Source organism: Ostrea edulis, chromosome 9 (assembly GCF_947568905.1).
Source record: "Ostrea edulis chromosome 9, xbOstEdul1.1, whole genome shotgun sequence".
Lineage (NCBI taxonomy): Eukaryota > Metazoa > Mollusca > Bivalvia > Ostreida > Ostreidae > Ostrea > Ostrea edulis.
The window spans coordinates 31,274,847-31,301,745 of record NC_079172.1 but is presented as its reverse complement, the minus strand read 5'-3'; the positions used below and the strand labels follow the sequence as shown (position 1 = coordinate 31,301,745).

Here is a 26,899-nt window from a genome sequence, read left to right as displayed (position 1 = left end):
CAGGTTTAATGAATTTATTTCAGTATAAAAAAAATTTGTAAAATAATTGTACAGATAAATAACGCATACTGCTGTCTGTAGAAGTTACATACTGCAAGGAGTTTTGTTTCAAGCATAACAGAGTATGACTTTTAACTTCGTTTTAATATGAATATCACAATAATTGCACAACTCCAGACATGATTCCCTGGTTTCATGTATCGCTTTCCTCCGAAGAATCCAAAATATTAGTCTCTTGTAATTGTCTCCTTCTAAAATTCAAATCAACAGCAATTTAGAAAAGTACCAGACTAAAAATATGTGTACAATGCCAAAATGTCAAAATACTTCAAATCTGCCTGATAAATGCTTCTTAAACTGAACATGCAGTTATGAACATAGGAATATCACAAATTCACAGGAAAGTTTACGTCATTCTATGATTTCAATGGTTCTGGTATTTAGGTGTATGTATCACTGTTGTATGATGTTCTATAATTACACCCCTTCATTAACTTTGTGTTCTGTTTACACCCCTTCATTAACTTTGTGTTCTGTTTACACCCCTTCCTTAACTTTGTTGTTTACATCCCTTCATTAACTTTGTGTTCTGTTTACATCCCTTCATTAACTTTGTGTTCTGTTTACACCCCTTCATTAACTTTGTGTTCTGTGTTTACACCCCTTCATTAACTTTGTTGTTTACATCCCTTCATTAACTTTGTGTTCTGTTTACATCCCTTCATTAACTTTGTGTTCTGTTTACATCCCTTCATTAACTTTGTGTTCTGTTTACATCCCTTCATTAACTGTGTTGTTTACATCCCTACATTAAATTTGTGTTGTTTACACACCTTCATTAACTTTGTGTTCTGTTTACACCCCTTCATTAACTTTGTGTTCTGTTTACATCCCTTCATTAACTTTGTGTTCTTTACACACCTTCATTAACTTTGTGTTCTGTGTTTACACCCCTTCATTAACTTTGTGTTCTGTTTATGTCCCTTCATGAACTTTGTGTTCTGTTTACACCCCTTCATTAACTTTGTGTTCTGTTTACATCCCTTCACTAACTTTGTGTTCTGTTTACATCCCTTCATTAACTTTGTGTTCTCTGTTTACACCCCTTCATTAACTTTGTGTTCTGTGTTTACACCCCTTCATTAACTTTGTGTTATGTTTACACCCCTTCATTAATTATTATAATTATTATAATCGTTTGTCATTATAATCATTTAGTGATATACTCAAAACTATTTCAAGAATAAATGTCTAGTTTATGTTATAGGAGTTTGAAAACAATGGATATGGGGTGTAATTGATTTCTGCACAGATTACCCCATACTGCCATTATTTCGATATTCCACACAATATACACAAACTATTATTTCTTATATTTATGCCTTGCAGTTTTACTGGTTTCTTTTGTAAATATAGGTTATCAATTTCAAGGTCACTTGTCGCCATTCACATTGATCATTAAATACAAAAAAAAAGCATCAAAGGTTCATAACTGACAATGTAAATAATAATGGATAAAACTGAATTGTTTAATTTTGTGATGTCACTTTATTAGTCATTTTTAAAAATTGATATAATTTATTCGAGTTTTGAGTTGATGACATCACTTATATTTAATTTCCGAGTAGGTGACACCGTGTAAGTGGTATTTTTGGCCAGACACAAATTGAGCGATTTTTCCATACACGACTGGTATACAATATTTAGCAAGAGTTAATTTTAGCGACTTTATAATTCCAAGAAAAATAGCTATTACTTCAGATATGGGATAAATATTAGCAATATTCAATTTTAGCGATCTCAACACTGTCGCTAATAATGCCAAAATTAAATCCTCCCAAAAAATTTTGCTTATACAGTATCACATATCTGATTTCTGAGTAAGCAATATCAATTAAGCGATTTCTGAGTGGGAGACACCACTTATTTGATTAAGTGATATCACTTTCTGAATAGGTAATATCACTTTGTCATTCACTAATATCCCTATATAGCAATGAACATCTAAAACACACCTCATACAAGGAATATAGTGTGTATACTGGTTTTTAGTGGAATTCATGTTTTATCAAAATCCATTAACAAACACGGAACAAGCCCTAAATCATGGTTACGTCACACATTGCATCAGATCAGATGACGCGAGATTCTGAATATGCGATTCAAGTACACACATACAGTATCTTAGTGACGTTTAATTATGTGACTTACCCCCTCAGTGCAATAATGTATTATTACTTTTTATACGATCCCTTCAGAACATTCCTGTTGATGTATTACTACTTTTGATACGATCCCTTCAGAATGAATACAATTCAAGAAAAACTTGTCTGCACATTGCCATGTTTACATATGTATCACACTTGGAATGCAGATGATTGGTTTATACTGAATGACAAATGTTCTTCAGTCATTTATGAATTTGTTTTACAACATATAGTGATTAATTCTTATGATTATAAAATTGAATTATTAGTCATTGCCTATTAGCAAAACTTAAAGTGCAAGCAAGATGTGTATCAATTTTCTCAATATCGGTTAATACATATGAAGGTATATCATATTAGAACAACGATCACAGCATTCCTTTGACATTTGCAATAACTTTGGTAGAATACTTTTTATACAATCCCTTTAGAACGTCCCTGGTGATGTAACTTACTTTTTAAACCATCCCTGAAGAACATTCCTAGTGATGGATGGTTATATATGCTTACCTTGCTTCAATCCTTGCACACTTTGGACACTTTCCCTCCATAAAGCATGTTGTGTGAAAACACGAGGAACAATCTACAGGAAAAAGCACACATCATTTAACGAATAATATTTGAAAAGAAAACACTACGGGAAATGTTTGACAACAAATAAAAGGTTCATCATTATCAGTATATGAATATTATTCATATCTTGAGCTTATATATCATATTATCAACACAGGAGAAAGCTTCTCCGAGCCAGATCTATGCTTCGACTTTCACACTTAAAAAATTCCAGCATGTCTCATTCACCTTTGCAAATAGTGACAGTTTGTAGCTGGAATGGGAATATAATATCCTTCTGATCTCCACAGAACTCGCAGATGTAGCCAAATCCCTGACAGAACTGTAAATAAAATGTTCACAATCTCATTACCGAGTCAATCAAAAGTTCCCAATCTCATTACCGAGTCAATCACATGTTCACAAACTCATTACCAAGTCAATCAAATGTTCACAATCTCATTAGCATGTTAATCAAATGTTCACAATCTCATTACAGTGTCAATCAAAGGTTCACAATCTCATTACTGAGTCAATCAAATGTTCACAATCTCATAACAGCGTCAATCAAATGTTCACAATCTCATTACTGAGTCAATCAAAGGTTCACAATCTCATAACTGAGTCAATCAAAGGTTCACAATCTCATAACAGAGTCAATCAAAGGTTCACAATCTCATAACTGAGTCAATCAAAGGTTCACAATCTCATAACAGTGTCAATAAAAGGTTCAAAATCTCATTATTGAGTCAATCAAATGTTCACAATCTCATAACAGTGTCAATCAAATTTTCACAATCTCATTACCGAGTCGATCAAAGGTTCACAATCTCATTACAGAGTTAATCAAATGTTCACAATCTCATTACTGAGTCAATCAAATGTTCACAATCTCATAACAGAGTCAATTAAATTTTCACAATCTCAGTACCGAGTTAATCAAAGGTTCACAATCTCATAACAGTGACAATCAAAGGTTCACAATCTCATAAAAGAGTCAATCAAATGTTCACAGTCTCATTACTGAGTCAATCAAATGTTCACAATCTCATAACAGTGTCAATCAAAGGTTCACAATCTCATTACTGAGTCAATCAAATGTTCACAATCTCATAACAATGTCAATCAAATGTTCACAATCTCATTACTGTGTCAATCAAATGTTCACAATCTCATAACAGAGTCAATTAAATTTTCACAATCGCAGTACCGAGTCAATCAAATGTTCACAATCTCATTACAGAGTTAATCAAAGGTTCACAATCTCATAACAGTGTCAATCAAAGGTTCACAATCTCATAAAAGAGTCAATCAAATGTTCACAGTCTCATTACTGAGTCAATCAAATGTTCACAATCTCATAACTGAGTCAATCAAATGTTCACAATCTCATAACAGAGTCAATTAAATTTTCACAATCGCAGTACCGAGTCAATCAAATGTTCACAATCTCATTACAGAGTTAATCAAAGGTTCACAATCTCATAAAAGAGTCAATCAAATGTTCACAATCTCATTACTGAGTCAATCAAAGGTTCACAATCTCATAACAGAGTCAATCAAATGTTCACAATCTCATAACAGTGTCAATCAAATTTTCACAATCTCATTACCGAGTCGATCAAAGGTTCACAATCTCATTACAGAGTTAATCAAAGGTTCACAATCTCATTACAGAGTCAATCAAATGTTCACAATCTCATTATCGAGTCGATCAAATGTTCACAATCTCATAAAAGTGTCAATCAAATGTTCCCAATCTCATTACCGAGTTGATCAAAGGTTCACAATCTCATTACCGAGTCAATCAAATGTTTACAATCTTATTATAATGGTTGTCAATTGTTTAAAGTGTAGTGGTATGAATAATCAATTGCTCGTGGTCTTATCATTATGGTTATCAAATGTGCAGTCTCATGATATTGATAATTAAATTTTCACTGTCTCATTATTGTGGTAGTCATATGTTCATGGTCTAACAAAAATAGCTAAATTTAATGGTAGTCAAATGTTTATGGTCTGATAATGGTAGTCAAATTTTCATGGTCTAATAATGAAAGTCAAATTTTCATGGTCTAATACTTACAATTAAATTTTCAATATTTCATTTTAGAGGTGATCACACATTTATCTTCTTTGAACAAAATGCAGGATAGAAACACATTGGTGATGGGAATTTTTCTCAATATAGTAACAAATACACACGTGACAATATGTATTGTTACACACTTGTAACATGACTGACGTCACTATGATAAATATTTACAAGAAAAGAGTGTCCATAAATCTTGTAAATATTTTGAAAATGTGAGTAATATTAAACTAACGGTGATTGTGAATTTTTATGACTCCATTAATATTGAATTATGAGACATATCATATAATTCTATACTTAAGGCACCTCCACCGTCACGTGACATCATAGGCTTTTGCAAAATCTTTATATTTTACTTTATTGATGACAGAAATATATCTTCTGGAAGAATTTTATTCACTGGATAAAATAATAAACCTGAGATACTATTGATATTGAAAAAGTTTATATTTTACATAAATAATTAATTATCTATAATTAAAAAATGCTGTTAAGGGCAATAACTCCAATGTTGGTACATGTATTTCCTCTGTTGTATGTCTATTGTACAATGATTTCCCTTATCCACAATTCATTTATATATATTTGTGAAGAAGCAGTTTTTTGAAACTGTTGACATTAAAAATTAGTCAATTCAACAAGTTTTTAAGTATTTTCATAATTCTTTTTAATGAAATTGTGCAATTTTTTGGTGTTGACATACAATTGTATATACTTCTGTTTAATATGTGTGTCCAACTTCTTTAAAAGGTGGCAACAAACACATTTTCTTTGGTTATTCATTAAATTAAACTATAATATTATAAGTGGAAATTAATAGTTTTTCCATTTTGAACCATTAATATTGATAATTCAGAAGGATGGAGCTACCTTAAATATTTACTCATGAAATATTTTTCAACTTTATTCAAACTGCAGAATTCTGAGAAAAAAAGGACAACTGCAGAATTAAATATTCATTTCATAGCAGAGAAATATGTCTTACTGAACACTGGTAATTAAATATTCATATCATAGCCGACAGACTGATATCCAAATTATTTTGTCTTACCAAACACTGGTCAATAGATATTCATATCATAGCAGACATAATGATATCCAAAATTGGCTTACCGAACATTGGTCTACATGATCTTTAGCACCTCTAACCAAGTCCCTGAGCTTGATCAACATGGATTTATTTTTTATCTGAAAATATACAATAAAGTGAATGAAAACACTAGAACTAGTTTGCATTAGAACTGTTAGTATTAGTGAACTGGTATGATGTGATACTGTGATACCACGATGTAAGAACTGGTATACGAATAAAATTTTTACAGACACTATGTAAAATTACAAAACTATGATGACCTAATTACTGGTATACAGTACTATATTAGATTTCATTAAGTACATGTATGACCTAATTACTGGTATACATGTACTACATTAGATTTCATAACTGTAACCTAATTACAGGTATACAGTATCTTATTAAATTTCATAACTGTGACCTAATTACTAGTATACATGTACAATGTAAGATTACAGAATTGTTCAGTATAAGTGACTTCAATGTAACTAGATCAGACTGTATTAACAGATAGTTCAATATACGTGACTTCAATACAACAGGTAGTTCAATATAAGCGACTTCAATATAACAGATAGTTCAATATAAGTGACTTTAATATAACAGATAATTCAATATAAGTGACTTCAATATAACAGATAGTTCAATATAAGTGACTTCAATATAACAGATAGTTCAATATAAGTGACTTTAATATAACAGATAATTCAATATAAGTGACTTCAATATAACAGATACATGTAGTTCAATATAAGTGACTTCAATATAACAGATTGTTCAATATAAGTGACTTCAACATAAGTGTAGCAGACTATACTTGAGGAAAAAGAACTAGATTTTACTGGAACATGCCACCTAACATGATATAAACAGGATTACATGTTTAAAGTGTTGATTCCCGAACTTTTAAAATATTTAACTCTCAATGTTTTAGTGCGGACCCTTAGAATATGAGTTTTCAAGATTCAGATATTTACAGAAACAGCATTAAAATGTACAGTATATTATGATGATACAAGTTTAGGCCCTAGGATCATGAAACATCTAAACTCAAGTCAAATTCTGAATATTGTGATGAAAATATTGAGAAGTTAATCATTCTAAAATAAAATTGTTATTCAAAATTGTTTCATTAAATTTCTAGTGTCTCTGCAAATCAAGAGTTTTCAGTTCAAAAGTACTGAACATCTTACAGGTGATTTGAGTTTGTTTCACGATCCCGTGCTTGGTATGGATATAGTTACTGTAGAGTCCTTATTTTACGTGAGTACTTAATCTAAAAGTGAAATGACTCGTACATACGTCAAATCGCATGAACATGAATTTGTGTGTCGTCTCTTAATCAAGAGATCTTGCATGTATTTTAGTAACAGAAAATTAAAGCAAGTAAATTCATTTTGCGAGTGATGCATCTTGCGAAAATAATGAATTCCTTGCGTATATTTAGGAATCTAAGTACATTAGGTTTCATTTACATACATAAAATACTTACACTGATCAGATCCCCCAGGGAATACATATCAACATCGCCCTGCCAGTGGGAGGGTGTTGCCTTCACCTCGTTCTTAACACTGTCAATATAGGACAAGCAATATTTACAATTATACAATCAATCTAATCATAGAGTTTAATCTCGGACATCAGGATTCACTGATACAGATCCTGAAGTGTGCTACTGTATATCCAAAGTATTCGTTCCATGCAAATAGTTCAATATAAGCAACTTCATGCAAGTCATTCACCGTTTTGTGCAAACCATTTTATGTTAGAATCGTTGTGTAGAAGATCAAGGCACATCCAAAGAAATGTGCAGATCACTCAAGCCGAACTCCTAGAAACTTACAAAGTAAAGAAATGTGCAGTTCACTCAAGCCGAACTCCTAGAAACTTACAAACCAAAGAAATGTGCAGATCACTCAAGCCGAACTCCTAGAAACTTACAAACCAAAGAAATGTGCAGATCACTCAAGCCGAACTCCGAGAAACTTACAAACCAAAGAAATGTGCAGATCACTCAAGCCGAACTCCGAGAAACTTACAAACCAAAGAAATGTGCAGATCACTCAAACCGAACTCCTAGAAACTTACAGACCATGCAAATCGTGCACAAGTTATTTCAATATGGAAAGATGGACATTAATGGGAATTCGAGCAATTATTAAGTTGATTAAAAACGAACAATTTACCATGTCAAACATGAATGAATCATTTATTTATCAAGCTTATTAAATAGAATATACTATATAGAATACTATATTGAAATATTTTACTTTTAAACCACCTCCAGGAATAACTGAATACTACTGGAAAAAATCAAACTAGATCGTTCACAAAGCATGCAAGCCACGCCTACTGTTTCATGTAAACTGTGCAGACCGTGCACAAAGCGGGCAACATTTTGTGCAAAACGTTCCATGCAAACTGTTCATTGTTCTGTGGAAACTGTTAATCATGCTGTGCAAGAATTATTTTTGTACCATTTCGTGCAAGTGGTGTAGTAGCATGCTTCACTACAGAAAGATACATCATACAGTCGCCATCTTTATCTACTTTTGCATGTAAATAAGTGAATGAGATTTAAAAAATCAAACAAAAAAGCAGTTTGTTGTTTCTATGTAAACTAAGCATTGGTCCTAACGTAACTAATACCCCCCACCCCCTCCACGGAAAATACTCAAACATGACCAAGTTATCATCAAACAAGAGACAGACCCACTTCTACATCGTGGTCTCACCAATTATACAGTACATCAAATTTTGTGAATCTGCCATAAATACAGTTTTGTTGATAAACAATTTTGTGGATCTGCCATAAATACAGTTTTGTTGATAAACAATTTTGTGGATCTGCCATAAATACAGTTTTGTTGATAAACAATTTTGTGGATCTGCCATAAATACAGTTTTGTTGATGAACAATTTTGTGGAGAGCTGCTGCATGTGGAGTATTAGATCTTGGGGAGGCCTCTGTCTCCCCAAAATTTAAATCACAACTAAATACACTAATATAGTGTTTCAATGTACAGAAACCATATCCTACGAAATCACATCCCAACGAAACTGTAAACTTTCCACAATCCGCAAAAATTACATCCCAACAAAACTGTAAAATCTCCACAATCCACGAAAATTACATCCCAACCAAACTGTAGACTCTCCACAATCCACAAAATTACATCCCAACAAAACTGTCAAATCTCAACAATCCACGAAAATCAGCCCAACAAAACTGTAGACTCTCCACAATCCAATCAGCCCCACGAATTTAATGATTCCACAGTATACACTACTATTTCATTGCTGCCTTCATTTCATGGCCTCACACATCCATAAACACATTGAAATTTAGTGTACATCGAAATCTAGTGAAACCAAGGTATACTGATTTATTCTAAATCTATACAATTGATTCTAAATCTATACAATTGATTCTAAATCTACACAATCTATTCTAAATCCCCGAAGGTTACATGGCAGATAGTGAATAACTTACCTTTCTGAATATTTACAAATGGAGAGGAATTTACACAGATAAACCAGCTGAAGTCGTAGATCATGAATAGTGTCCAACTCTCGCACTTTTTTGAACAACAATGGATTAATTGTGGATACGTTAAAATAAGGTTCGTTAAAAATCCTCGAGAGTAAACGCCATGAAAAATCAGAGACTGGATACTGCTTAAAATCCCATTTCCTAATGATATGTCCGGGAATGTAGTTGATTTCATTTCTATGACAACACTGACAAAAATATTTGCCCAGATATTGACAGTATCTGAACCGCTTCATGTAAGCTGTAATAGAAATAAATTGTATAATTTTACTTAGTTTTTTTATTTAAAATAGTGTACTGTTGTTTCAGGTCTTTGATCAAATTAGAAACATTTAAAGACACTTGCTACAAACAAATTTTACTACCTCCTTTTGAAGAGTTCCAATCTTTGCATTTTTACTGTTTTTAATAAAATTGGGATTTATTTGACAGCTTCCTTACTGTAGAGTATTTACTGATACTTATTTACAAACACGATGCACTTAGAACAATTTTTCAATGTGTGAAAGGAGTTCAAGAAATTACGGAGTGTCTCAATTGAGAAAAACTCAAAAAACAAATACCCAGTAAACACAATAATATCATCAACTTGACTAATGTAGTTTGTAATGCTGCTATTTTGACATGATCTGCATATTTATTCACATTTTGTACAGAAATATTTGAAAACAGAGAAGTTTGATTTGATTGTAGCTAGTGTCCTCAAGTTTATATAACTTTACTATAAATTGATAAACTAACCATTCCTTTCAAAATCAATGTGCCAACTCTACGTAAATTTACTTTATTGGATTGTACGTTTTAACAATAAAATGGAGATGTTTTAACGATAGAAGGGAGACGATTTTACTGGGTTTGTTGTCTCCTAATGTAACTGTCTTTCACATGCTTTTTTCGAACGAGATTTCTGTGCTCTTTTACCTGGTTCTACTCGAGTTCCACACCCCGCGCACCGGAAATTCTGTTTCGCCATCACAACACTTCTCCTAAAAAGCAGTCAATCAAAAATATAATTCATCAGTGTGAGTAAATACAGTTTAATTCTTGTTACATGTAGTAAATCTAAATGTTTATTGAGTTCCGACATGGTAAATCTAAATGTTTATTGAGTTCCGACATAGTAAATCTAAATGTTTATTGAGATGTTTATTGAGTTCCGACAAAGTAAATCTAAATGTTTATTGAGTTCCGACATAGTAAATCTAAATGTGTATTGAGTTCCGACATAGTAAATCTAAATGTGTATGGAGTTCCGACATAGTAAATCTAAATATGTATTGAGTTCTGACATAGTAAATCTTAATGTTTATTGAGTTCCAACATAGTAAATCTAAATGTCTACTGATTTCCGACATAGTAAATCTAAATGTTTATTGAGTTCCGACATAGTAAATCTAAATGTTTACCGAGTTCCGACATAGTATATCTAAATGTTTATTGAGTTCTGACATAGTAAATCTAAATGTTTTTGGAGTTCCGACATAGTAAATCTAAATATTTATTGAGTTCCGACATAGTAAATCTAAATGTGTATTGAGTTCCAACATAGTAAATCTAAATGTTGATTGAGTTCCAACATAGTAAATCTAAATGTTTACTGAGTTCTGACATAGTAAATCTAAATGTTTACTGAGTTCTGACATAGTAAATCTAAATGTTTATTGAGTTCTGACATAGTTAATCTAAATGTTTACGGAGTCCTCCTACATACAACAACACACTCTAGATTAATTCCTTTGAATATGGATTGACTTATTTTTAATGTGGAATGACATATTTTTGAAATTTCGATGTGGATTGACTTAATTTTGATATGGATTATTTTCATGTTTGCAATGACATACTTTTGATGTATATTGACCTATTTTTCATGTGGATCAACACAATTTTTTGATGGGAATTAATGTACTTTTGATGTGGACTGAGTTACTTCTGATGTGGATCGTGGTACTTTTGAAGTGGATTGACCTCAATTTGATGTGGATATCATGTGGATTGACTTACTTTTGATATGGATGAATGTCAAAAATGATCTGAGACCTGGGAGGAGCCCACTCATTATTCCCTCGTAATCTGAGAGCCTGAAGTGAAAACACACAAATACCATATTCAATAATATCAAGGACTAATTCATAGAATAAGCGTCTGTCCGACAGAACTGATTAATTCATACAATGGACATCTGTCTGACAATACTAGTTGCTGTTAAGTCTCTTTTGCCTCTTATTCCTTACCCCTAGCACCGAGTTTGTAAAGCCTTCAATTTCCCTTTCACCATCATCAGGAGATATTGGGTAAGACTTCGGCAAGGGAAGTAACTTTCAAAAAGAAATGGAAAAACACATCAAAAAGAATATTCTGTAATTGCCAGGGATAAAGATACTTAAATTTTTAATCAAGCTTTCAACAAAATGATTTCCTGAATGGATTTTGCTTGTTCAAGATTGAGCCAGTGATTCAGGAGCATGACTTGTTCTGGGTATTTAAACACAGTTCAATATTGATACTGTTCAGCCCCCTATTGGCACAAGTATAGTAAACACGGTTATAGCGAACCTCCAGGGTCAGCGAAAAACCAAATTTCATTCTATCCAATAAATTTTTTACTTTTTTCCTCTGAAGGGGGAATAAATATCACTTTGCAATAAGTGTAAATTTGTTATAAGTGTGTTTTACTATGCTACATGTATATCTTTATAAATCAGTTATCAATTCGCTCTCTACCCCCCCCCCCCCCCCCCCCCCAACCAAGGTGTCTGAGAAAATCTCATGATTGAATATTCTCTATCTAAATCTCTCTCATTCAGTCTCCCTCTCTCTCACCTCCTGTGGTGCCTCTGAGATTGGGACAAGCCATTCTAAATCTGAGGCCTTAGGAAGCTGTTTCTCTGAGAATTTCTTTAAGAGAAGAATAGCCACAGACTCTGCTGACAGACCAGATTGATCTGCAATCTCCACAGAACTATAACGACAAAAATAAAATATAACAGTAGCAAGGAGAATTATTCTGAAATTTCCACAGAACTATAGCGACAAAAAATAGCAAGTAGAATGTTATTTTGATAACCAGGAAGTGTTTCTAGGATTTACATTAAGTACAACGTTCACATAATTACCTTTGACGTTCAGGTTTCACTTTTTGTAAATCAGCATCTTTAAAAGAAGTTACCTTTCATTCATATGTAATTATATGTACAATATAATTGAATTGAATTACAAGTATTAAACTCATCAAACTGTATATCAGGTAAATTTGGCATCAGAAATATTGGAAGATTTTCTATCAATAAAAATTTTGTTAAACAGGTCTGTCATTTATATAAATGAAAACTTTGGCACTTTCACTGTTGGCAAATTTTTCTCATCCACCAACAAAACTCAACTTTTCAAACACACCAAAATTGCTTCATATACATCAATGAAATTTAATAATTTTCTTCCTAAAAACAAGATGTGTTTGTGAAATATTGATGCTCCTGGATTACAAAAAAGTGAAATTGTAAGACGTAGTTTTTTTGAAAATTTCCAACAACTAAATCAATGGTCAAGGTCAACAAATTTGATAATATTGGAAAGGTCCTCACATAAAATACATATGCTTAATATAAAAACAGTACCACTTATGATTTGAAAGATATGGTTTATATTCAATTTTTTAAAAAGTGTGTCAAAGGTCAATGTATTATTATACCTCAGTATGAGAATTCTATGCAACGCGTAATCTGATTGGTCTAGACGGTCACAAGCCAGGGATAACAAAACTTCATATCTCCCTCTCAAACATCATATCCCCCTCTCATATTTACCGCTTGGGCAGCCTCGTGCATTTTCCATAAATTTAACGTCAAAGACGACGAAATGTATTGTGATGTCACAATAAGTCCGAGTCACTCTACTTCCATAATTCGTAAGGCACAAAACATGTGGTTCTCTGATACACAGTTAAATCCCCTGATTTTGGTTGATACAAAAACAAGCAAGTAAATCAGCATTCATTGAGAATGGTAAAACAAAAACTGGTTATCATATCACTGTATTTCGCTGTTTGTACCTTCTAATTCGTTGAGGCGCGGTGTTACCGTTAGGGCAATCTCAGCTACATACATGTACAATGTATAGATGAGCGGACTCCAATCTCAAATGCAATTTTGTGGTCTTGCTTTGTTTCGGTATAATAAACAATTTATTGCATAAATGTTCGGGAGATATGAAGATTTATTCACCCAAGAAAAATCATATTACCCTCGGGGAATATGATTTTTCTTGGGTGAATAAATCTTCGTATCTCCCTCACTATCATGCAATAAATGTAAAATAGTCAATAGGGATAAAGATTCTAGTGTCAATGGAAAGGTCTTGCCACAAGCAATACACAAAACAAATATGAATGGCCTATATCTTATGGTGTAAAAGATATGACCAAGGTTAAAGTTTTTTTAACAAGAACTAGGTCAAAGGTCAAAATCAAGGTCACAAGGTCAACAAATTTGGTATCTTAGAAAGGCGTTCTCACAAGAAAGCATACATTAAATATAAATATTTTTAGAATCCCTAGAATTAAGAAAAACTCTATGTAGATTTCGAATTAGTGCACATGACCTTCGAATTGAAAGAGAAAGATATGAATTTACAAAATGCAATTCTGGCCAGAAGATTTCTTTAGAAAGAAACAAAAGAATATGTGAATTATGTAACCTTAATTGTGTTGAAGATGAATTTCATTTCCTTACTGATTGTCCATTCTATGTTGAAGAGAGAAATATGTTTTTTAATGGTATATACAAGCTCAACAAAATTTTTATCTATCTAACAAATAAGGACAAATTTACTTGGTTGATGATTAATGAAGACAAACCAGTAATTGTCAAATTGAGTGAATATTTAGTGCAAACTTTCAGAAAAAGAAGTGATGCTTTAAAACTGCAAAAAATCATTATAGTTTATTATTCATATATTGGTATAATACTGATACTGTCCATCTACTTGTATATATACATGATTAGCAATTCATATATGTATGTACTTGTTTCCCCAACATGCTGCATCCACATGCAGTTTGCAGTCTATGTAACCTGTAGTTAATGTTGTAAACTTTCTTTCTTTTTTTGAATTTCCTTCTTTATAAAATGTCTTACTGTTATGCCCTCTGGGCCCAAAATTGGAATAAACTTATCTTATCTTATCTTATAAACTTATAAAAGGCAGTACCTCTTATGATTTGAAAGATTTGGCTTATAATAAAATTTTCTAAAAGTAGGTCACAGGTCAATGTTAAGGTCATGAGGTAAAAGATTTTGATGTCAATAGAAAGGTCTTGCCACAAGAAAACAGACAGACAGACCAAAAACTATATGTCCCCGATTCCAGGGGCATAAAAATCATATCTGCATCAGCAAAAGAAAAATGTTCAAGACATTTTCTGATCTGATTGAGTGAATTAACAAAGGTAGATTGAAGAAGCCATGGAAAGGTTTTCTAGGAGTGCATACCTGAATAGAGAGAAGCCAGTGACAGGGAAAGCCCCTCGGATTTGATGAAACTTAAATTACTCTTGTTTTCCTGCTCACTGTCTGAAACTGAATCATTTCTACCATTGTGAAACTTTTTATCATTAACTACAATGTCTTTCACAGCATCAGTGAAGATGTTATAATATGTTAAATCAATAAGCACTGTCCTGTTTCAAATTACAAAGTTTCAATGTCTTTTGTATGAAATTTCCCTTAAAAAATACAGAAATTTCTCAATAAACTACATGTGTATATCTGAATTAAATCCACTTTCAGATATTTCACATAACTTGATACTTTGTGAAATAAATTATAATTTTTGCTTGCAACAACTAAGGGAGAATATTTAAGGGTTCACTTGCTAACATCATGTGCAGTGATGTGTTGAGGCCAATTGGCAACATTCAAGTGTCGTTTTAAAAACTTACTTGTGAGTTCAATTTCATCCACTTCCACAGAAGAACCACTGCTATCTAAGAAAAGGAACAAAATAATCTCATAAAATAAAACATACGCCCGAATACCTCGTGCCCTAAACAGTAAACATAAAATAAAACATAAAACTAAATACCCAACGCCCTAAACAGTAAACATAAAATAAAACATACGGCCGAATACCCCACGCCCTAAACAGTAAACATAAAATAAAACATACGGCCGAATACCCCACGCCCTAAACAGTAAACATAAAATAAAACATACGGCCGAATACCCCACGCCCTAAACAGTAAACATAAAATAAAACATACGGCCGAATACCCCACGCCCTAAACAGTAAACATAAAATAAAACATACGGCCGAATACCCCACGCCCTAAACAGTAAACATAAAATAAAACATACGGCCGAATACCCCACGCCCTAAAAAGTAAACATAAAATAAAACATACGGCCGAATACCCCACGCCCTAAACAGTAAACATAAAATAAAACATACGGCCGAATACCCCACGCCCTAAACAGTAAGCATAAAATAAAACATACGGCCAAATACCCAACTCCCTAAACAGTAAACAACTTCACTCACAGTCAGTGTACCCTATGTGATTTTATTCACAAACATTTTTATTCGCAAAAGTTTAGTCAATGATAATCCTTTGCTAGTCCGTTGTCTATACTTTCATTTGCTAGTAAGAAATTTACCCCCTGTTGTGGGGAAATTAACACATTGACGCTTCAAAGGTTTATCACAGAGAAAACAGTTGGAAATGTCAATACTATAGATTCCTAAATATACACGAGGAATTTATTGTCTTGTAATTTCGCAAGAGGCATCACTTGCGAAATAAATTTACTAGCTTTTAATTCTCTGTTGCGAAAATACAATCAAGAGCTCTTGCTTAACAGATGACGTACGAATTCATGTTCACGCGATTTGATGTATACAAGTAATTTCACCATATTAATTAAGTACGCGCGTGAATAAGGGATCTACTGAGATTTAACACAAAATTTCTATCCATCTTCTATGATACCAAATACATCACACTAGATGTACATTTGTAAAATAAAAAGGTGATCAAATCATTATGAATGTTAGTCTCTGAAACAATACACCACAGCTTTCCAAATAAATCATAGGAATTCACCAAATTCCATGAAATGATAAATAATTAACATTAAAAAAATAGAAATTAACGAGATATAGATTTCCTAAAAAGTAAGAAAAAAAGCCACACCTGTATTATGTTGGAAAGAAGAACTTAAACCTGAAGATGGACTCTTGCTAGTTGTAGCTGCTACGAAAATGAAAGCAAATTTAAATCAAAAAAGAAAAGTACGTCAAATGAAATATAAAAAATCAAATCGTGAATGAATTCAAGTTTAGTGATCAGCAAGAAACAATGAAGCTGTTAAATAACTACATATAAAGCAATCATTTGGAAAGCAAATTCAAGTAAAATATATGTTTTTGTGTAACTGAGTAAAATATATTTTTAAAAAAGCAAAAGATCTCAATTTAAGCATTATCTGAGTTATCATGCTTCTAAAGAAATGTACACCTCAAAAAGTACACACCTTACTGACTTCTTACTCTAAATACTTTTCAATTTCAAAATATTATTGTACATACCCTTCACTTTCCATCCATTTAAGATTTCTCTGGTGTGTTATTCCTCCTGACTATTTTTGTACATTTGTCTTATATAACTTAACACTTTATAATACTTGTGTACATTTGCCCTATATAATTAAATACCTAATATTTTTGTACATTTGTCTTATATAACTTAACACTTTATAATACTTGTGTACATTTGCCCTATATAATTAAATACCTAATATTTTTGTACATTTGTCCTATATAACTTAACACTTTATACATTTGCCCTATATAATTAAATACCTAATATTTTTGTACATTTGTCTTATATAACTTAACACTTTATAATACTTGTGTACATTTGCCCTATATACAGTAATTAAATACCTAATATTTTTGTACATTTGTCTTATATAACTTAACACTTTATAATACTTGTGTACATTTGCCCTATATAATTAAATACCTAATATTTTTGTACATTTGTCCTATATAACTTAACACTTTATACATTTGCCCTATATAATTAAATACCTAATATTTTTGTACATTTGTCTTATATAACTTAACACTTTATAATACTTGTGTACATTTGCCCTATATACAGTAATTAAATACCTAATATTTTTGTACATTTGTCTTATATAACTTAACACTTTATAATACTTGTGTACATTTGCCCTGTATAATTAAATACCTAATATTTTTGTAGATTTGTCCTATATAATTTAACACTTTATACATTTGCCCTATATAATTAAATACCTAATATTTTTGTACATTTGTCTTATATAACTTAACACTTTATAATACTTGTGTACATTTGCCCTATATAATTAAATACCTAATATTTTTGTACATTTGTCCTATATAACTTAACACTTTATACATTCGCCCTATATAATTAAATACCTAATATTTTTGTACATTTGTCTTATATAACTTAACACTTTATAATACTTGTGTACATTTGTCCTATATAATTAAATACCTAATATTTTTGTAGATTTGTCCTATATAACTTAACACTTTATATAAATACTTGTGTACATTTGCCCTACATAATTAAATACCTAATATTTTGTAGATTTGTCCTATATAACTTAACACTTTAAAATACCTATATAATTAAATACTTAATATTTTTGTAGATTTGTACTATATAATTGAACACTTACCGGTAATATTTTTATACATTTGCCCTATACAACTTTTACACTTTAAAATATTTTTGTACATTTGCCCTATATAATTGAACACTTAATATTTTTATACATTTGCCCTATACAACTTTTACACTTTAAAATATTTTTGTACATTTGCCCTATATAATTGAACACTTAATATTTTTGTACATTTGCTCTATATAACCAATCCTATTGACAATACATTATTTGACTTTAACCCAAGAAATTTAAATTTGCAGCTGATTAAACTAAAACTAATGGATTATATTGTATGAGTTTTCCATCATGAAATGTCATTGCATTTACAACTCTTTAATTGTTGAACATGTATATTCATTTATGTTTTCTTTGATATATATATATATATATATATATATATTCTGGGTGTTCACAGAAAGCTGTGTGGCAATGACTCTAAGTGTAGTTGTGTTCAAAGCAGACGGGGAATTTAGAGATAACGATTAAGTCGTATCCAAGGCGACTCGATTTGGGTGACGGGTAATATCATGGATATTAAAGGTTACAGACATGATTATATAGATTGTTAGATACACGCTAAATCCTTGGTCAATTAAATGGGATTATTTTAGACATGGCAATCAAATAATCCCCCATATATATATATATATATATATATATATATATATACACACACACATGATTACACTTACTTTCAGTCAGTCCATCACTGGAGGAAGGAAATATTTTGGCGTTCTGTGCAAAAATTGTACAAAGATCTTTATCATAAACAGGAGCATTGCAAGAAAGAAAATTCAAAATTTATTAATTCTGAAGATTATGTTCATCTATAATTAATGTACTCTCTAATCTATAATTAACATACTTTCTCATCTATAATTAACATACTCTCTCATCTATAATTAACATACTCTCTCATCTATAATTAAATCAAATGTAGGCTGTTTACATCTCAAACATAAACAAAGTTTTCTGATGAACTTAATCTCATTTAAAGATTTCAACAAGAGTTATCAGAAGACAATGCAGCTCAATGGAAAAGCATGAGTCTACTTACCCATCTCAAAAGATACTGAGCCAAGGTTCAAGTTTTTGAAAGAAAGTTCAAAGTCCAAGGTCAAAAGTCTTCAGACCAAATGAAAAGCCCGGTTATGAGGATTCTATATGTGAAATATCAAAGCCCTATCCCTATTGGTTAAAAAGATACAGTTATCATGGTTAAAGCTTTTAAAAAGGAGATTAAAATCCATAGTAAAGGTCACTAGGTCAAAAGTCTTGGTACCAAAAGAAAGGTCTATTCATGAGACTTCTACATGCAAATTATATCAAAGTCCTATCCCACTTGGTTCAAAAGATGTAGCCCTGGTTAAAGTTTTTTTCCTTAAAGTGTGACGGTGACACAGACACTGGGGTCGTTACAATGGCTCTCCTGATATTTGTGCTGGAGAGCTAAATAAGTTGTCCAAATTCTTCTGTCTTGAAGATTACTAATATAATCATTACTTGTCTTTACATTTTTCGTACTTGCCAAAGTTTCTGTCATTTCCTGATCCGGATTCGCTGATCCAGTTTACTGATTTCCTTATCTTAATCTTTCTTACCTCTCTAAGTTTCTGTTGCTTTCTTATCCGGATGCGCTGCTTCAGCTTATTGATTTCCTCGTCTGAATCTTCGTCGTCTACATCCTCTTGGACTTTGGGACTAATAACATGGTTCCACTTCATTTGTTCAATAGCTGCAATCAGTGCTTCAGAAATGCTAAAATGAGCATTCTCCTGTAACACATGATCACACATGATGAGGAAGTGAAGAAGAAAATTAAAGGCCTAAAATTACGAAGACTTAACAGTTTGTTACTGGGCATTTTTTAGCCTCAAAATTGGGAAAAATTGATCGTATTTGACATTGGAAATGGTCCAGTTTATTGGTACCAGCAATGCAAGAAAAAAATTGCTGCTTGTACTTACTTTATCTAAATTGGCACAACTATGGAAATCCTGAGATGATAGATAGTTAATGAGAGACTGCCCCTGCGAGGGCTGTCTGAACTTTCCTTCCCCTGGGATATCTGTGAAATCACAGAACAGTATGTTCAGAAAAATATTTCTATAATGCATATATACTGAATGTACTTTCTTCACTCTTAACATTCTCTAAAACCAATCCATACCTAAATACAGTACATAAGATGTGAGAAAGAGAGTCTGGAATTTGTACAAATTATTTTCATCTTTGGGGAAACCATATGCATTAGTGAAACACTATATCCCAACTATAGTCATTTGACTCAAGTTTAATGATGGAAAATATTACCTTGAATGTCATAAATGACCTTGACTTTTATCAGTCATATAACTTTTTACCTTGACCTATCACTTCATCAAGTATGAAGTCTCTAACTTGAATGGTTCAGAAGTTCAAGTTGCAGGCAGCAACCTGACAGACTGACAAACTAAGACCGTAATGCCCTCAGCCTTTGAGAATGATCTCGGAGTCATTAAATTTGGCAAATTCAAAGTGGCATATATATCTATGTTTTTTACAAAATAAAGCTGCACACAATGACTGCAGTTATCTTTGGCATATAAAGGCAGAAAATTGTATCATAAACAGTTTTAAAAACTCTAAATGCATAGCTGTATAAAGAAAAGTTTTTTAAAAGCAAAACACACAAAGTACAAATATTTAAACAAACCTCTATTTTCAGATATAGTTTCCTCTTTTGCCTCCTTTAGTTCTCTTTTATTTTCATTTTGTGTCATGTTCTCCACCTTGACTCCTCCTAAATCTGACCTAGACCTTTTATGACCCTTGGACTTCACTTTTGCCTTTACATTTTCCCCTCCTTCGTGTGGACATTCTGAATCAGAGAAAATGTCTTCTAATCGATTCACGCCCCCTGAAGCTCCATGTTCGAAATCCTCCCTGTCTTTGTAAATTTTATTGATCACAGCTGAGGTTTTCGACGTTCCCATATCCGACTGACTCCTGACGATGACCTTTTTAGGATTTTGATTAAAAATTTGTGGACTGGATGCTACTTCTGCCAAGTTGGACATCCCAGGGTTCAAGTCAACATTGAAATCTATATTCAAAAGAGGATCACTGTTGGGGTCATCATAGAAACTGAAGTCTGGGGCGTCCCCTGTTGGTGACTCGTAACCAGATTTACGTAGCACGCTTCTCAGAGACTCTCGTGCCATATTTCTGATTTCTTCTGGACTTGGGCTTCCCTCTGCACAAAAATACAATGTCATAAATCATATCTAAAAAATAGATTAAAAAACAAAACAAAAGGAGGCCCTAGGACCACATTGCTCAGATAGAGGTCTTAACGCTGATAATTATAATGGTTTAACAATAAGCCAAGCCAGGGGATCACAGGTAGTGATTTAACAAAAGGCCAAGCTATTGGATCACAGGTGGTGGTTTAACAATAATCCAAGCTATTGGATCATAGGTCTTAATGCTAATAGTGATTGAACAGTAAGTCCAGCTATTGGAGGGCAGGTCTCAGGGTGGTTGCATGATTTTCATGAACTATGGGGAGCGGAGTGGACCGAAAACCCTTGGCTAGCGATCACTACTGGCAAGATCCCACAGCATTCTCTTGTCCTGGGTTCAGTACCCACTTTAAGAAAACATTAATTTATTCAACATCTGCATGTACTTTAAGCACCCTACTGTGGACCTGTTCTGGCTCCAGATAAATAAATCTGCGTATCTTCTTAATGTAAGGACACTTGACTTCTGTATTAAAACTCCATCAAAGGCCTCCCCATGGCCTGGAGGGACATGATTTAAAACAAACTGAACTTACATGAAGATGTTCGCAGATGAAACTGATAAATAGTACTACCCTTGTTCGTTTAAATTCATACATCACTATGTGGAAACCCTTATTGTGGCCCCAGAGGGAGCATGATTTGAGCAAATTCCTGGCCCCAAAGGGAGTATGATTTCAAGAAATTTGTATCTACACAACTTTCAGTACAAGAGAATGCTTGCATATTATTTCATAAAATATGTCCAATTTTCAAACGTTTTCCTGTTTTTATTAGAAAATATAAATTCTGTACCTTTATTGTAGCCCCACCAGGGCCCACCAAGGGTCAGTAGAAGAAATCTAAATCTATGCTACTTGATTGATTGTATCTTGTTTAACGTCTCTCTCGAGAATTTCTCATTCATATGGAGACGTCACCAAGACTGGTGATAGGCATCAAATTTAGACCTTTACTCTGCATTTACGGCCATTGAGCAGTGAGGGTTCTTTAGCATGCCACACCTACTGTGACATGGGACATCCGTTTTTAAGGTCATCTCCGAGGACCTGTGACGTTCACACTTGATGCAGAGCGTTTGGCGATGGAACTGTCACTACCTGTTTTAACGACTTAGGTCTGTCACAGCCGGGATTCGAACCCCGGCCTTTCGCATGCGGGGCAAACTTTCTAAGCTCTAGGCCACCGCGGCGGTTATATATGCTACTTGAGGATGTTTGCATATTAGCTTGACCAGATATATCGTACCCTGTATCGTAATGATTCTTACACAGAATTTTTCCCGTATATAATTGCTATGTACATTTTGAACCTCTGGTGCCCCCCCCCCCCCCCCCCCACAGAATAATGATCCCATCGTCGGAAACCCACGTTTGATTACACTTTGTTCCTCTCTCCATCACTCGTGGGTCCATTCATTCCTACTCGCTTGTTCTCATGAATAATTAATGAGGCAATTTGATGCTGCCCTGAGCGAATTTGTCCAATCAACAAGACCCTTTCAGCCCAATTACGGAATACAATTGTTGTGATAGCAAAGTTATGTTAATGCTGCCTTTAAAAACAGAAGAGTTCCGTTACTAAATGATTACTTTGATTGGACAATATTTTTAAATATTTATTCATGAGAACGAGCGATTAGGATGGAATGGACACACAGGTGATGGAGAGAGGAACGAAGCATAATCAACCGTGGGTTTCTGATGATGAATGATAAAGGCATTCCTTTGATCATTTCAATAACCATGGTAGAATTCTCCTTCAGAAGTTAAGGATGAAATGAACAAAAATAAAAGAAAAATTCCCTTGACACAGTAGCTTTATACAAAATCATTTTCTTACCTAATGAAGGCACTGCATGCTCATCAGACAGGCAGAAGATGCTCTCCTGTCTGGGAGATGAAAAAGGTGGTGCCAGAGACAAAGCATTGTGGGACCTAGAACTCCTCTCACTGGTAGATTTGCGATGTTGTCGCTCTGGTACAGCCCATGATCTGCTTCGGAGTTCCCTGGTATCTGCTTCATGACTGTTACTGAGCTAAATAACACAATTTAGTGCATCTGAGTGACAGTAGCTCTAATTACAAGAAATCTTTTTTTAAATACACTCAAACCTTGTTATCTCGAGCTCGATAGGCCTAAGAAAAACTTTGACATATTTGAGAGTTCGAGATATTGAAGTTAAAATACATAAAGAAAATGTATTTGGGACTTCCAACTCAATTATGACATATCCATGGTATTTGAGATATCAATATTTGAGATATTGAAGGTTAACTGTACATGGAACATATTGTGAATGAAGTATAATCATCAAGTGATGAATGAATGTTTGCCCACAGAGAACATGGGTAGCTTTACAAGAAAGCATGTATAAAAAAAGTGCATTTTTTGACAAATGGACAAAATTTAACATTCACAGAATACACATCTTGCCTGTGTCTATATTACAGTTCATATACGTACAAATTCAAATAGAACTCAGTACAAAATTAAAACTTACTCAAAAAGTCAGTAAATCAAATTCAAACAGCTGTCACTGATACCCGAGTATAAAGAAACGAATAGCGAATTTTGCTTTACCAGTGTGAGATCCAGCTCCGCTAACATAGAAATCTGGTTCAGCTCTATCGCTTTCAAACAAACACATAATGCCTTGAAGTATGACTCGTTATTCAGGAAAGCGGAATCTGAAAGACAACATAGAGTTACAGGTTTTATTCTAACATATAACACCCTACTAGGTGATGTAAATTCATACAATATTAAATGCAGAGACCATGCCACGTTTATGAATTGTAATGTAGGTTTAAGTGAAGCAAATTAATAGAAATACCACAAATGAATTCATAATTATCCAATCAGTAGATTTAATTCATAAAAATGATAAAAAGAACTTTCTACATGTATTATTGCTAACCGAAGTAAAACTTGTTCATCTGGGACTTATTTGATACAAGGGTAGATAACTGCGCAGACAAGGTGTGGTCCCTTAAGCTCTCTCTCAGCCATGTGGATCCCTTATTTCCTCCCGACTTATTGACCTTGTCCAGTGTAGGGGCCAGTACAGGATCTAAAGTCTTCAGGCTGTAGACAAACGGCCAGAAATCCAACTGAATTCCCAGGTCCCCCTGTAATGAAATAATTCACATTCTTTAACACAATGTAATAATGTACGATGTACAGGCTGTAGATAGAAACATCAGCAAATAAAAGATGCCAAGTCTACATAACAATACTTACTAAAAAATATTGTAAAATATTTTTTAGCATAACTTAGTCACCTTTGTTTGAATGTATATGCTCATGGTTAAACAAGAGGCCCATGGGTCACATCGCTCACCTGAGTCACCTTGGTCCATATCAGAAGATTTTCCATATCTATTTGCATGTAAAACCGTAGTCCCTATTATGGCCCCAAACCTACCCCTGGAGGCCATGGTTTTTGCAAACTTGAATCTACACTATGTCAGAAAGCTTTCATGTAAATGTGAACCTCTTTGGCCCAATGTATGTAAAACTTTGATCCCCTATTGTGGCCCCATCCTACCCCAGGGGGGCATGATTTTAACAAACCTGAATCTGCACTATATCAGAAAGCTTTCATATAAATCTCAGCTTTTCTGGCTTAGTGGTTCTGGGAAGAAGATTTTTAAAGATTTTTCCTATATATTTGTATGTAAAACTTTGACGCCATATTGTGGCCCCATCCGACCCCCAGGGGCCATGATCTTAACAATTTATAATCTGCACTATATCAGGAAGCTTTCATATAAACCTCAGCTTTTCTGGCTCAGTGGTTCTTGGGAAGAAGATTTTTTAAAAGATTTTTCCTATAAATATGTATGTAAAACTTTGATGCTCCCCTTGAGGCCCCATCCAATCCCCGGGGTCCTTGATTTTAACAAACTTAAATCTGCACTAAATAAAAAAAATAAAAAAAATTGACCCCCTATTGTAGCCCTATCCGATCCCCGGGTGCCATGATTTTAACAATTTAGAATCTGTACTATATCAGGAAGCTTTCATATAAATCTCAGCTTTTCTGGCTCAGTGGTTCTTGGGAAGAAGATTTTTAAAGATTTTCCCTATATATTTGTATGTTAAACTTTGACCCCCTATTGTGGCCCCATCCGACCCCCGGGGGCCATGATTTTAACAATTTAGAATCTGTACTATATCAGGAAGCTTTCATATAAATCTCAGCTTTTCTGGCTCAGTGGTTCTTGGGAAGAAGATTTTTAAAGATTTTTCCTATATATTTGTATGTAAAACTTTGATCCCTTATTGTGGCCCCATCCGACCCCCAGGGGCCATGATTTTAACAATTTAGAATCTGTACTATATCAGGAAGCTTTCATATAAATCTCAGCTTTTCTGGCTCAGTGGTTCTTGGGAAGAAGATTTTTAAAGATTTTCCCTATATATTTGTATGTAAAACTTTGACCCCCTATTGTGGCCCCATCCGACCCCCGGGGGCCATGATTTTAACAATTTAGAATCTGTACTATATCAGGAAGCTTTCATATAAATCTCAGCTTTTCTGGCTTAGTGGTTCTTGGGAAGAAGATTTTTTAATATTTTTCCTATATATTTGTATGTAAAACTTTGATCCCTTATTGTGGCCCCATCCTACCCCAGGGGGACATGATTTTAACAATTTAGAATCTGCATTATACAAGGAAGCTTTCATATAAATCTCAGTTTTTCTGGCTCAGTGGTTCTTGAGAAGAAGATTTTTAAAGATTTTCCCTATATATTTGTATGTAAAACTTTGATCCCCTATTGTGGCCCCATCCGACCCCCAGGGGCCATGATCTTAACAATTTAGAATCTGCACTATATCAGGAAGCTTTCATATAAACCTCAGCTTTTCTGGCTCAGTGGTTCTTGAGAAGAAGATTTTAAAAGATTTTTCCTATAAATATGTATGTAAAACTTTGATGCTCCCCTTGAGGCCCCATCCAATCCCCGGGGTCCATGATTTTAACAAACTTGAATCTGAACTATATAAAAAAAAAAAAAAAAAAATTGACCCCCTATTGTAGCCCCATCCGATCCCCGGGGGCCATGATTTTAACAATTTAGAATCTGTACTATATCAGGAAGCTTTCATATAAATCTCAGCTTTTCTGGCTCAGTGGTTCTTGGGAAGAAGATTTTTAAAGATTTTCCCTATATATTTGTATGTAAAACTTTGACCCCCTATTGTGGCCCCATCCGACCCCCGGGGGCCATGATTTTAACAATTTAGAATCTGTACTATATCAGGAAGCTTTCATATAAATCTCAGCTTTTCTGGCTTAGTGGTTCTTGGGAAGAAGATTTTTAAATATTTTTCCTATATATTTGTATGTAAAACTTTGATCCCTTATTGTGGCCCCATCCTACCCCAGGGGGACATGATTTTAAC

At 33.4% G+C, this 26,899-nt stretch overlaps 1 protein-coding gene across 4 annotated transcripts in view; it reads right to left on the bottom strand.

Moving 5' to 3' along the window:
* LOC125658466 (run domain Beclin-1-interacting and cysteine-rich domain-containing protein-like) overlaps positions 1-26,899 on the bottom strand; it is a 29,941-nt gene continuing 3,042 nt past the window's right edge. Inside the window, exons 3-23 of one of the 4 annotated variants that reach the window (XM_048889730.2) lie at positions 24,407-24,617; positions 24,070-24,176; positions 23,329-23,524; positions 20,898-21,437; positions 20,170-20,270; positions 19,804-19,977; positions 18,895-18,937; positions 16,672-16,731; positions 15,421-15,465; positions 14,972-15,058; positions 12,599-12,635; positions 12,306-12,444; positions 11,717-11,800; positions 11,487-11,563; positions 10,404-10,468; positions 9,423-9,723; positions 7,422-7,500; positions 5,968-6,042; positions 3,009-3,102; positions 2,718-2,790; positions 1-251 (exon numbers count right to left, since the gene is read on the bottom strand). In XM_048889730.2, coding sequence (XP_048745687.2) covers positions 194-251; positions 2,718-2,790; positions 3,009-3,102; positions 5,968-6,042; positions 7,422-7,500; positions 9,423-9,723; positions 10,404-10,468; positions 11,487-11,563; positions 11,717-11,800; positions 12,306-12,444; positions 12,599-12,635; positions 14,972-15,058; positions 15,421-15,465; positions 16,672-16,731; positions 18,895-18,937; positions 19,804-19,977; positions 20,170-20,270; positions 20,898-21,437; positions 23,329-23,524; positions 24,070-24,176; positions 24,407-24,617 — 2,646 coding nt within the window. In that variant the 3' untranslated portion in view covers positions 1-193. The remainder of the gene's footprint in view (positions 252-2,717; positions 2,791-3,008; positions 3,103-5,967; positions 6,043-7,421; positions 7,501-9,422; positions 9,724-10,403; positions 10,469-11,486; positions 11,564-11,716; positions 11,801-12,305; positions 12,445-12,598; positions 12,636-14,971; positions 15,059-15,420; positions 15,466-16,671; positions 16,732-18,894; positions 18,938-19,803; positions 19,978-20,169; positions 20,271-20,897; positions 21,438-23,328; positions 23,525-24,069; positions 24,177-24,406; positions 24,618-26,899) is intronic. The other 3 variants (XM_048889732.2, XM_048889731.2, XM_048889733.2) reach the window with 3 other exon arrangements.